General features: G+C 53.4%; 1 protein-coding gene across 1 annotated transcript; it reads left to right on the top strand.

The window, feature by feature from the left end:
* The first annotated feature begins 11,100 nt into the window (after positions 1 to 11,100).
* LOC147596461 (olfactory receptor 6E1-like) lies at positions 11,101 to 12,084 on the top strand. The gene has a single exon (XM_086771186.1). It carries the CDS (start codon positions 11,101 to 11,103, stop codon positions 12,082 to 12,084), a length of 984 nt encoding a protein of 327 aa, XP_086627312.1.
* The last annotated feature ends 442 nt before the right edge of the window (positions 12,085 to 12,526 follow it).

Below are 12,526 nucleotides of genomic sequence, written 5' to 3'. Positions count from 1 at the left end.
AGCTGATATGCAGTGTTGTTGGGCAAATCATCCAGAGAAGCGAAGAGGCGCAATGCTTCTGGGCCGTTACCAAGAGCGAGTGAAGAGCAGCAAGAGCTTTCCTTGCTGACCCTTTTCACGTGGGAGATTAGCTAGACATTGGCCCGTTTAGTGCCTTGTTTGTTTTTCGCAGCTTGGACAAAGAGCATAGCGGCTTTCGCGGTTGAAGCTGTGCAGCGAAGGCAGAGAGCCTCCTCGCACGGATCCCCGGAGCTCTGCAGGAAAGAGCGAGAGAAGAGCCGAGAAAGCTCCGAGTGCGGCCAGCTGGAGTGTGGTGGCGATGATCCGCTGTTCGTCGTTTGGAAGGCGACTTCCTTCTGCGCGGCTGCTTCCAAGTTGACGGTAACTGCCAGCGTGCTAGCTGTGTAGGACAGTGAAGAGGCTCGACGTGTGTGTGTCCGTAGATCTGCTAGAAAGCGCACGTGAAGAGCAGAAAGGGCTTTCAGAGCAGCCGGTTCTCGTCTTGGACAGTCGCCAGACATCCGCACTTTTAGTACCTCAGCACCCCGGACAGCTTGGCAAACACGGCTGTAACGGTCCCAGCGCAAGCTGTTCAGGAAAGCACAGAGATGCGCTGTTAGCAAAAAGCCCCCGGAGCAGGCACTTCTCGTGCGGCAACAACCGTGCCTTCTACGATCTTTCCTGGCCTCTTTTCCTCCGAGCAGCGGGCTTTAGCTGATATGCAGTGTTGGTGGGCAAATCATCCAGAGAAGCGAAGAGGCGCAATGCTTCTGGGCCGTTACCAAGAGCGAGTGAAGAGCAGCAAGAGCTTTCCTTGCTGACCCTTTTCACGTGGGAGATTAGCTAGACACTGGCCGGTTTAGTGCCTTGTTTCTTCTGCGCAGCTTGGACAAAGAGCATTGCGGCTTTCGCGGGTCGAGTTGTGCATCCCCCGGAGCTCTGCGGGAAAGAGCGAGAGAAGAGCCGCGAAAGCTCCGAGTGCGGCCAGCTGGCGTGTGGCGGCGATGATCCGCTGTTCGTCGGTTGGAGGGCGACTGCCTTCTGCGCGGGTGCTTCCAAGTGACGGTAACTGCCAGCGTGCTAGCTGTGTAGGACAGTGAAGAGGCTCGACGTGTGTGTGTCCGTAGATCTGCTAGAAAGCGCACGTGAAGAGCAGAAAGGGCTTTCAGAGCAGCCGGTTCTCGTCTTGGACAGTCGCCAGACATCCGCACTTTTAGTGCCTCAGCACCCCGGACAGCTTGGCAAACACGGCTGTAACGGTGCCAGCGTAAGCTGCTCAGGAAAGCACAGAGATGCGCTGTTCGTGTGCCTTTAGCGCTGCTAGCAAGAAGCCTCCGGAGCAGGCACTTCTCGTGCGGCAACACCGTGCCTTCCACGATCTTTCCTAGCCTCTTTTCCTCTGGGCAGCCGGCTTTAGCTGATGTGAAGTGTTGGTGGGCAAATCATCCAGAGAAGCGAAGAGGCGCAATGCTTCTGGGCCGTTACCAAGAGCGAGTGAAGAGCAGCAAGAGCTTTCCTTGCTGACCCTTTTCACGTGGGAGATTAGCTAGACATTGGCCCGTTTAGTGCCTTGTTTCTCTGCGCAGCTTGGACAAAGAGCATAGCGGCTTTCGCGGTTCAAGCTGTGCAGCGAAGGCAGAGAGCCTCCTCGCACGGATCCCCGGAGCTCTGCAGGAAAGAGCGAGAGAAGAGCCGAGAAAGCTCCGAGTGCGGCCAGCTGGCGTGTGGCGGCGATGATCCGCTGTTCGTCGTTTGGAAGGCGACTGCCTTCTGCGCGGCTGCTTCCAAGTTGACGGTAGCTTAGAGCGTGCTAGCTGTGTAGGACAGTGAAGAGGCTTGACGTGTGTGTGTCCGTAGATCTGCTAGAAAGCGCACGTGAAGAGCAGAAAGGGCTTTCAGAGCAGCCGGTTCTCGTCTTGGACAGTCACCAGACATCCGCACTTTTAGTGCCTCAGCACCCCGGACAGCTTGGCAAACACGGCTGTAACGGTCCCAGCGCAAGCTGTTCAGGAAAGCACAGAGATGCGCTGTTCGTGTGCCTTTAGCGCTGCTAGCAAGAAGCCTCCGGAGCAGGCACTTCTCGTGCGTCAACAACCGTGCCTTCTACGATCTTTCCTAGCCTCTTTTCCTCGGGGCAGCGGGCTTTAGCTGATGTGCAGTGTTGGTGGGCAAATCATCCAGAGAAGCGAAGAGGCGCAATGCTTCTGGGCCGTTACCAAGAGCGAGTGAAGAGCAGCAAGAGCTTTCCTTGCTGACCCTTTTCACGTGGGAGATTAGCTAGACATTGGCCCGTTTAGTGCCTTGTTTCTCTGCGCAGCTTGGACAAAGAGCATAGCGGCTTTCGCGGTTCAAGCTGTGCAGCGAAGGCAGAGAGCCTCCTCGCACGGATCCCCGGAGCTCTGCAGGAAAGAGCGAGAGAAGAGCCGAGAAAGCTCCGAGTGCGGCCAGCTGGCGTGTGGCGGCGATGATCCGCTGTTCGTCGTTTGGAAGGCGACTGCCTTCTGCGCGGCTGGTTCCAAGTTGACGGTAACTGCCAGCGTGCTAGCTGTGTAGGACAGTGAAGAGGCTCGACGTGTGTGTGTCCGTAGAGCTGCTAGAAAGCGCACGTGAAGAGCAGGAAGGGCTTTCAGAGCAGCCGGTTCTCGTCTTGGACAGTCGCCAGACATCCGCACTTGGAGTGCCTCAGCACCCCGGACAGCTGCAAAACACGGCTGTAACTGTCCCAGCGCAAGCTGCTCAGGAAAGCACAGAGATGCGATGTTCGTGTGCCTTTAGCGCTGCTAGCAAGAAGCCTCCGGAGCAGGCACTTCTCGTGCGGCAACAACCGTGCCTTCTACGATCTTTCCTAGCCTCTTTTCCTCCGAGCAGCGGGCTTTAGCTGATATGCAGTGTTGTTGGGCAAATCATCCAGAGAAGCGAAGAGGCGCAATGCTTCTGGGCCGTTACCAAGAGCAAGTGAAGAGCAGCAAGAGCTTTCCTTGCTGACCCTTTTCACGTGGGAGATTAGCTAGACATTGGCCCGTTTAGTGCCTTGTTTGTTTTTCGCAGCTTGGACAAAGAGCATAGCGGCTTTCGCGGTTGAAGCTGTGCAGCGAAGGCAGAGAGCCTCCTCGCACGGATCCCCGGAGCTCTGCAGGAAAGAGCGAGAGAAGAGCCGAGAAAGCTCCGAGTGCGGCCAGCTGGAGTGTGGTGGCGATGATCCGCTGTTCGTCGTTTGGAAGGCGACTTCCTTCTGCGCGGCTGCTTCCAAGTTGACGGTAACTGCCAGCGTGCTAGCTGTGTAGGACAGTGAAGAGGCTCGACGTGTGTGTGTCCGTAGATCTGCTAGAAAGCGCACGTGAAGAGCAGAAAGGGCTTTCAGAGCAGCCGGTTCTCGTCTTGGACAGTCGCCAGACATCCGCACTTTTAGTACCTCAGCACCCCGGACAGCTTGGCAAACACGGCTGTAACGGTCCCAGCGCAAGCTGTTCAGGAAAGCACAGAGATGCGCTGTTAGCAAAAAGCCCCCGGAGCAGGCACTTCTCGTGCGGCAACAACCGTGCCTTCTACGATCTTTCCTAGCCTCTTTTCCTCGGGGCAGCCGGCTTTAGCTGATGTGAAGTGTTGGTGGGCAAATCATCCAGAGAAGCGAAGAGGCGCAATGCTTCTGGGCCGTTACCAAGAGCGAGTGAAGAGCAGCAAGAGCTTTCCTTGCTGACCCTTTTCACGTGGGAGATTAGCTAGACATTGGCCCGTTTAGTGCCTTGTTTCTCTGCGCAGCTTGGACAAAGAGCATAGCGGCTTTCGCGGTTCAAGCTGTGCAGCGAAGGCAGAGAGCCTCCTCGCACGGATCCCCGGAGCTCTGCAGGAAAGAGCGAGAGAAGAGCCGAGAAAGCTCCGAGTGCGGCCAGCTGGCGTGTGGCGGCGATGATCCGCTGTTCGTCGTTTGGAAGGCGACTGCCTTCTGCGCGGCTGGTTCCAAGTTGACGGTAACTGCCAGCGTGCTAGCTGTGTAGGACAGTGAAGAGGCTCGACGTGTGTGTGTCCGTAGAGCTGCTAGAAAGCGCACGTGAAGAGCAGTGCGGGCTTTCAGAGCAGCCGGTTCTCGTCTTGGACAGTCGCCAGACATCCGCACTTTTAGTGCCTCAGCACCCCGGACAGCTTGGCAAACACGGCTGTAACGGTCCCAGCGCAAGCTGTTCAGGAAAGCACAGAGATGCGCTGTTCGTGTGCCTTAAGCGCTGCTAGCAAAAAGCCCCCGGAGCAGGCACTTCTCGTGCGGCAACAACCGTGCCTTCTACGATCTTTCCTGGCCTCTTTTCCTCCGAGCAGCGGGCTTTAGCTGATATGCAGTGTTGTTGGGCAAATCATCCAGAGAAGCGAAGAGGCGCAATGCTTCTGGGCCGTTACCAAGAGCGAGTGAAGAGCAGCAAGAGCTTTCCTTGCTGACCCTTTTCACGTGGGAGATTAGCTAGACATTGGCCCGTTTAGTGCCTTGTTTCTTCTGCGCAGCTTGGACAAAGACCATTGCGGCTTTCGCGGGTCGAGTTGTGCATCCACCGGAGCTCTGCGGGAAAGAGCGAGAGAAGAGCCGCGAAAGCTCCGAGTGCGGCCAGCTGGCGTGTGGCGGCGATGATCCGCTGTTCGTCGGTTGGAGGGCGACTGCCTTCTGCGCGGCTGCTTCCAAGTTGACGGTAGCTTAGAGCGTGCTAGCTGTGTAGGACAGTGAAGAGGCTCGACGTGTGTGTGTCCGTAGATCTGCTAGAAAGCGCACGTGAAGAGCAGAAAGGGCTTTCAGAGCAGCCGGTTCTCGTCTTGGACAGTCGCCAGACATCCGCACTTTTAGTGCCTCAGCACCCCGGACAGCTTGGCAAACACGGCTGTAACGGTCCCAGCGCAAGCTGTTCAGGAAAGCACAGAGATGCGCTGTTCGTGTGCCTTTAGCGCTGCTAGCAAGAAGCCTCCGGAGCAGGCACTTCTCGTGCGGCAACAACCGTGCCTTCTACGATCTTTCCTAGCCTCTTTTCCTCTGGGCAGCCGGCTTTAGCTGATGTGAAGTGTTGGTGGGCAAATCATCCAGAGAAGCGAGAGGCGCAATGCTTACGGGCCGTTACCAAGAGCGAGTGAAGAGCAGCAAGAGCTTTCCTTGCTGACCCTTTTCACGTGGGAGATTAGCTAGACATTGGCCCGTTTAGTGCCTTGTTTCTCTGCGCAGCTTGGACAAAGAGCATAGCGGCTTTCGCGGTTGAAGCTGTGCAGCGAAGGCAGAGAGCCTCCTCGCACGGATCCCCGGAGCTCTGCAGGAAAGAGCGAGAGAAGAGCCGCGAAAGCTCCGAGTGCGGCCAGCTGGCGTGTGGCGGCGATGATCCGCTGTTCGTCGTTTGGAAGGCGACTTCCTTCTGCGCGGCTGCTTCCAAGTTGACGGTAGCTTAGAGCGTGCTAGCTGTGTAGGACAGTGAAGAGGCTCGACGTGTGTGTGTCCGTAGAGCTGCTAGAAAGCGCACGTGAAGAGCAGAAAGGGCTTTCAGAGCAGCCGGTTCTCGTCTTGGACAGTCGCCAGACATCCGCACTTGGAATGCCTCAGCACCCCGGACAGCTTGCAAAACACGGCTGTAACGGTCCCAGCGCAAGCTGTTCAGGAAAGCACAGAGATGCGCTGTTCGTGTGCCTTTAGCGCTGCTAGCAAGAAGCCTCCGGAGCAGGCACTTCTCGTGCGGCAACAACCGTGCCTTCTACGATCTTTCCTGGCCTCTTTTCCTCCGAGCAGCGGGCTTTAGCTGATATGCAGTGTTGGTGGGCAAATCATCCAGAGAAGCGAAGAGGCGCAATGCTTCTGGGCCGTTACCAAGAGCGAGTGAAGAGCAGCAAGAGCTTTCCTTGCTGACCCTTTTCACGTGGGAGATTAGCTAGACACTGGCCGGTTTAGTGCCTTGTTTCTTCTGCGCAGCTTGGACAAAGAGCATTGCGGCTTTCGCGGGTCGAGTTGTGCATCCACCGGAGCTCTGCGGGAAAGAGCGAGAGAAGAGCCGCGAAAGCTCCGAGTGCGGCCAGCTGGCGTGTGGCGGCGATGATCCGCTGTTCGTCGGTTGGAGGGCGACTGCCTTCTGCGCGGCTGGTTCCAAGTTGACCGTAACTGCCAGCGTGCTAGCTGTGTAGGACAGTGAAGAGGCTCGACGTGTGTGTGTCCGTAGAGCTGCTAGAAAGCGCACGTGAAGAGCAGGAAGGGCTTTCAAGAGCAGCCGGTTCTCGTCTTGGACAGTCGCCAGACATCCGCACTTTTAGTGCCTCAGCACCCCGGACAGCTTGGCAAACACGGCTGTAACGGTCCCAGCGCAAGCTGCTCAGGAAAGCACAGAGATGCGATGTTCGTGTGCCTTTAGCGCTGCTAGCAAGAAGCCTCCGGAGCAGGCACTTCTCGTGCGGCAACACCGTGCCTTCCACGATCTTTCCTAGCCTCTTTTCCTCTGGGCAGCCGGCTTTAGCTTGATGTGCAGTGTTGGTGGGCAAATCATCCAGAGAAGCGAAGAGGCGCAATGCTTCTGGGCCGTTACCAAGAGCGAGTGAAGAGCAGCAAGAGCTTTCCTTGCTGACCCTTTTCACGTGGGAGATTAGCTAGACATTGGCCCGTTTAGTGCCTTGTTTGTTTTTCGCAGCTTGGACAAAGAGCATAGCGGCTTTCGCGGTTCAAGCTGTGCAGCGAAGGCAGAGAGCCTCCTCGCACGGATCCCCGGAGCTCTGCAGGAAAGAGCGAGAGAAGAGCCGAGAAAGCTCCGAGTGCGGCCAGCTGGAGTGTGGTGGCGATGATCCGCTGTTCGTCGTTTGGAAGGCGACTTCCTTCTGCGCGGCTGCTTCCAAGTTGACGGTAACTGCCAGCGTGCTAGCTGTGTAGGACAGTGAAGAGGCTCGACGTGTGTGTGTCCGTAGATCTGCTAGAAAGCGCACGTGAAGAGCAGAAAGGGCTTTCAGAGCAGCCGGTTCTCGTCTTGGACAGTCGCCAGACATTCGCATTTGGAGTGCCTCAGCACCCCGGACAGCTTGGCAAACACGGCTGTAACGGTGCCAGCGCAAGCTGCTCAGGAAAGCACAGAGATGCGCTGTTCGTGTGCCTTTAGCGCTGCTAGCAAGAAGCCTCCGGAGCAGGCACTTCTCGTGCGGCAACACCGTGCCTTCCACGATCTTTCCTAGCCTCTTTTCCTCTGGGCAGCCGGCTTTAGCTTGATGTGCAGTGTTGGTGGGCAAATCATCCAGAGAAGCGAAGAGGCGCAATGCTTCTGGGCCGTTACCAAGAGCGAGTGAAGAGCAGCAAGAGCTTTCCTTGCTGACCCTTTTCACGTGGGAGATTAGCTAGACACTGGCCGGTTTAGTGCCTTGTTTCTTCTGCTCAGCTTGCACAAAGAGCATTGCGGCTTTCGCGGGTCGAGTTGTGCAGAGAAGGCAGAGGGCCTCCTCGTCCGGATCTTGACAGTCATTCAATAGTTAAGAGTTGAAAACCCTTTTTTACACTGCTGCTGGTGATTTATGTGCTGAATGTCATGGGGAATGCACTCACCATTGCGTGGTTTGTGTCCATCACAAGTACCACAGCCCCGTGTACTATTTCCTCAGCACCTCGTCCTTCTTGGATATTTGGTTCACTTTGGTCATTCCTCCTCACTTGTTTCTCAGTCTCTTCTTGGAGATTAAGGTGTCTTTGCAGCTGCTTACGAGTGTCTGACCTCCTCCTCTGCTACCTTCTTTCATTTGGTGCAGGACCATTCTTTTATGCCATTAGACCCTCTGTGCCCAGTGTAGAGACTGCTTCTTCTGCATGATCATCCCCTTTCACAGCACCAGCTGCTGTGAAACATGAGCATTGCTCCCTCCTCCGTTGTTTTGCTGAGCTCCTTCACACTGACTGCTTAGGTTTGTGCCGACATTATAAGCACAGTGCTGAGGGTAACCTCTCTGCAAAGCCACAATAAGGCCTTCTTCACCTGAATATCCTTCATCTGCACATCCTGTATTTCTTCACTCACTTGTCGCACAGGCTAGCTGCAGGTTTGACGATGCCGGGCCTTAGGAGAAGCTGCTTCACCATAAGCTGTCTGCAAATCTGCAGATTTCTCTAGGAAAGTGCATTCAGGAGAAGAATAATTCTAGGTAATGTAGGTGTCACCTAACAGAGTGAGAAGATACTGCCTTTTAAGCATTTGAATGGACCCAGAAAATGGAAACTGGGACTGTCCCCTCTGATTCACTGGTTCACTGTGCTCGTACTGCTGTGGGTGGCTGAGCTTGAGCTTTTGATCCAATCAGCCAGTGGTTTAATCTCAGAAAGTTTTCCAGACTAAGCCAGTGCAGAGATTGTCCTATGCTAGATGAGAGACAAAATCAAGCCGGGCATTTGGGACCTAAGACCAGCCTGAGCCCCAGGCTGAAACATCACCTCAAACATGGAGCACTGCCTGATACTGAACTTCCCATTTTACTCCTTGTGCAAGTGCTACCCATCCTGCCCTGGGACAGAGCCTAAGGGGGCAACACAGTCTGTGAAGCTTTGTTTTTCTGCTGCTAGCCTACCATCTGTCGTGGTGGTCTGGTGAGGTCCCCGATGACTGGAAGACGGGGAATATAACCCCAATTTTTAAAAAGGGGAATAAGGAAGACCCAGGTAACTACAGGCCGGTCAGCCTCACCTCTGTGCCTGGCAAGGTCATGGAGCAGATTCTCCTGGCAAGGTCATGGAGCAGATTCTCCTGGAAACCATGCTAAGGCACATGGAGAGCAAGGAGGTGGTTGGTGACTGCCAACATGGCTTCACCAAGGGCCTGACCAATTTGGTGGCCTTCTATGACAGGGTGATGGCATCGGTGGACAAGGGACGAGCAACTGACATCATCTACCTGGACTTGTGCAAAGCTTTTGACACTGTCCCGCACAACATCCTCCTCTCTAAACTAGAGAGACATGGGTTTGATGGACGGACCACTCGGTGGATAAGGAGTTGGCTGGATGGCCGCACTCAGAGAGTGGTGGTCAACGGCTCGATGTCCAAGTGGAGACCGGTCAAGAGTGGCGTCCCTCAGGGGTCCATGTTGGGCCAGGCCCTGTTCAACATCTTTGTCGGTGACATGGACAGTGGGATAGAGTGCACCCTCAGCAAGTTCACTGATGACACCAAGTTGTGTGGTGCCGTAGACGCTGGAAGGGAGGGATGCCATCCAGAGGGACCTTGACAGGCTGGAGAGGTGGGCCCGTGCCAACCTCATGAAGTTCAACCAGGCCAAGTGCAAGGTCCTGCACCTGGGTCACGGCAATCGCAGGCACAAATAGAGGCTGGGCGGAGAATGGATTGAGAGCAGCCCTGAGGAGAAGGACTTGGGAGTGCTGGTGGATGAGAAGCTTAACATGAGCAGGCAATGCGCCGTTGTGGCCCAGAAGGCCAACCGCATCCTGGGCTGCATCAAGAGAAGCGTGACCAGCAGGTCGAGGGAGGTGATTCTCCCCCCCTATTCTGCCCTGGTGAGACCCCACCTGGAGTACTGTGTCCAGTTCTGGAGCCCCCAACACAAGAAGGACAGGGACCAGTTGGAGAAGGTCCAGAGGAGGGCCACGAAGATGATAAAAGGGCTGGAGCACCTCTCTTATGAGGACAGGCTGAGAGAGTTGGGGCTGTTCAGCCTGCAGAAGAGGAGGCTCTGGGGAGACCTGACAGTGGTCTTCCAGTACCTCAAGGGGGCCTACAAGAAAGTTGGGGAAAGTCTGTTTAGTAGGGCCTGTTGAAATAGGACGAGAGGTAATGTTTTTAAAATAGAGGGGGGTAGATTTAGATTAGAAATGAGGAAAAAGTTTTTTATGATGCGAGTTATAGAACACTGGAACAGGTTGCCCAGAAAGGTGGTGGAGGCCCCATCCCTGGAAACGTTCAAGGCCAGGCTGGATGAAGCTCTGAGCAACCTGACCTAGTCAGGGATGTCCCTGCTCCTTGCAGGGGGGTTGGACTAGATGACCTTTGAAGGTCCCTTCCAACCCTAACCATTCTATGATTCTATGATTCTATCTCCTTTCCTCCCTCTCCTCCTACTGCATGTTGAATCATCCTCTTTTTGGAGTCATCTGCTCTGCTCCTTCCTCTGCCTAAAAAGAAATCTAAAGATGAAAAGAAAACATCAGCCTTTATTGTGTGTATTTTTCTTGTGCTTCCTGCTGTTAGATGTGTATTTGAATTTAAAAACAAATAATAATCAGAGATTGGAGACTTGACTGGTGAGTTTCATCTACTTCCCTGCAGGTGCCTGCGAGAACTTGTTTTCCCAAGGCTCCCTCTGTAGTCAGTAGAGACAAGAGAAAATGCCAGAGGCTGGGTCCTCCCAGCCTATAACTGGCATGGAAAAGAAAGGTTACAGATCTCTTCCAGACACTCTTCTCTTGCTCTGCATTGAGGTCAGGACATTTCACAGGAATGGCACTGAGCAAGTGTTTAGAAACAGCTGCATTTCGGTGCAGGCAGATGAGGCTGTGTGACGGACAGAGTGGAACCACAACACATTTCAGTCATTCTTTAGAATACTGAAGAAGGCAAGCTGTACTTGGTCCCTGATCCACCCTCTTTCGCTTTCCTGAAGAAACAGAGAGCAGGAAGTTGTGGAAGAAAGCCAGGGATTCCAAAAAAGATACTTGATCTTACTTTGAAATCAACAGAATTCTCCGAGATTACAAGTCCAAAAAGGCAAGTACTGAAATGCGGAAGGAATAGCTTTCATTACATGTATTTCATTAGATTTGATTTGATGGTTTAACATTTTTTCAATAGAAAAATTTTGCATGTAAGTGTGATAGATGTTTGCAACGGGTCTGAGTGGATTTGGAATTTCCCAGGAATGGGGTGAAATAGTTAACAGCCACTTTAAAATCCTCTGTTCTGGAGAAATAATCCTTTGTGAGTGTTTGAAAAAGGTAGAAAGAACAACTTATCTGAGGACCGTAACTAAAATGTAAACCAGGAAAATTAAGATATGAAAAATGCCTGAAGGACTGTCTCTGCCTGTGTTACATAGGAAGACAGCAGGAAGTGAAAGAAGCAGAAAAGGAAGGACAGAACTTTACTTCCAGAGCATGAAAGCACCATGCTTGTTCATTACCATGTTCCTGTCCCAGCAGGATGAACTGAAATTCAGCACGGGACCAGAAAACGGAACTGCGGTTACTGAGTTCATCCTGGAGGGTTTCTCAGGGCTTGATCAAAGACTGCAACTGTTTCTGTCTCTGCTCCTTCTGCTCGTATACCTGACAACAGTGATGGGGAACACAACTATCATTTTCCTTGTGTGTGTGGATCCCCGCCCGCAAACCCCCATGTACTTTTTCATCAGCAATCTCTCCTTCTGGGAAATCTGGTTTACGTCCTCCACAAGTGTCAAATTGTTGCTGATCCTGGGTTTTGGCAGGAGAACAATCTCACTAAGCGGCTGCTTTGCCCAATCCTATTTCTATTTTGCGCTGGGCTGTACAGAACTCGTTCTACTTGTTGTCATGTCCTTTGACCTCTATGTTGCCATCTGCCAGCCTTTGCGTTACGCCGCCATCATGAAGCCTCAGCTCTGCATCCACCTGGTTGTTGCTGCTTGGGTCACAGGTGTCACACTCATGAGTTACCACCTGGTCCTCCTCTCCAAGCTGACTTTCTGTGGCTCAAACAAGATCCACCATTTCTTTTGTGACAACTCCCCCTTATTCAAATTGTCCTGCTCTGACACCAGCCTTCTTTGGAAAACAGACTCTGTTTTGTTTTCATTTTTCATACTGGGTTCCTTATGTTTAACTCTGGCATTTTACTCGGGCATCCTTTTCTCTGTTCTACACCTGCCAGCAGCCTCTGGGAGGAAGAGAGCTTTTACAACATGTTCTTCCCATCTCACCACCTTGGCCATTGCATATGGGAGCTGCATTGCTCTCTACGTGCGTCCTTCCACAGATGTTTCCTTGGAGACAAACACAGTTGTAGCTTTGCTGAACACTGTCTTGTATCCATTCTTAAACCCGTTCATCTACAGTCTTAGAAACAAGGTTGTGAGACTGGCCCTGAAGGAAGCCATTGCCTGTGCTACACCACAGCTTTTCCCCTGATCGTGATGCATTTCTGGACAGCAATTCCAATGAGCTGCTGTCACGTGTTGAATAATACCAGTGCAGATGTATGTAATGTCCAAACACCTGAGATGCCTCAGGTGATAGATGTTCTTGCTGTATTGTGTAGAGTTAAGTGATAAGAAGCTCATCTGCACACAAGAAGAAGGCACAAACAATGACAGGAGGAGTAAGTCAGTTAATGCCCTGCCCTGGCTGCTCCCAGGCACACCACAGGAGAACCACCTGTGCATCAAGAGCCCATCTCCACAAACTAAGAGGAGCACAGAGGCACAGTGGCAGGTGGGAACCCAAATTACAGGCTCCTGAGGAATAAACATCTTGTCCCAGCTCCTTCCAGGGCTGCCCTGCAAGAGCCGTCAGCCCTGTGGTCCAGGAGGGAAAGCCGTTGGGATGAGTCTCTGAGATCAGCTCTCTGGAT

The sequence above is a fragment of the Chlamydotis macqueenii genome, chromosome Z, assembly GCF_036417535.1.
Source record: "Chlamydotis macqueenii isolate bChlMac1 chromosome Z, bChlMac1.mat, whole genome shotgun sequence".
Taxonomy (NCBI): Eukaryota; Metazoa; Chordata; class Aves; order Otidiformes; family Otididae; genus Chlamydotis; species Chlamydotis macqueenii.
The sequence above is the reverse complement of the archived record's forward strand: the minus strand, read 5'-3'. Positions and strand labels throughout refer to the sequence as shown.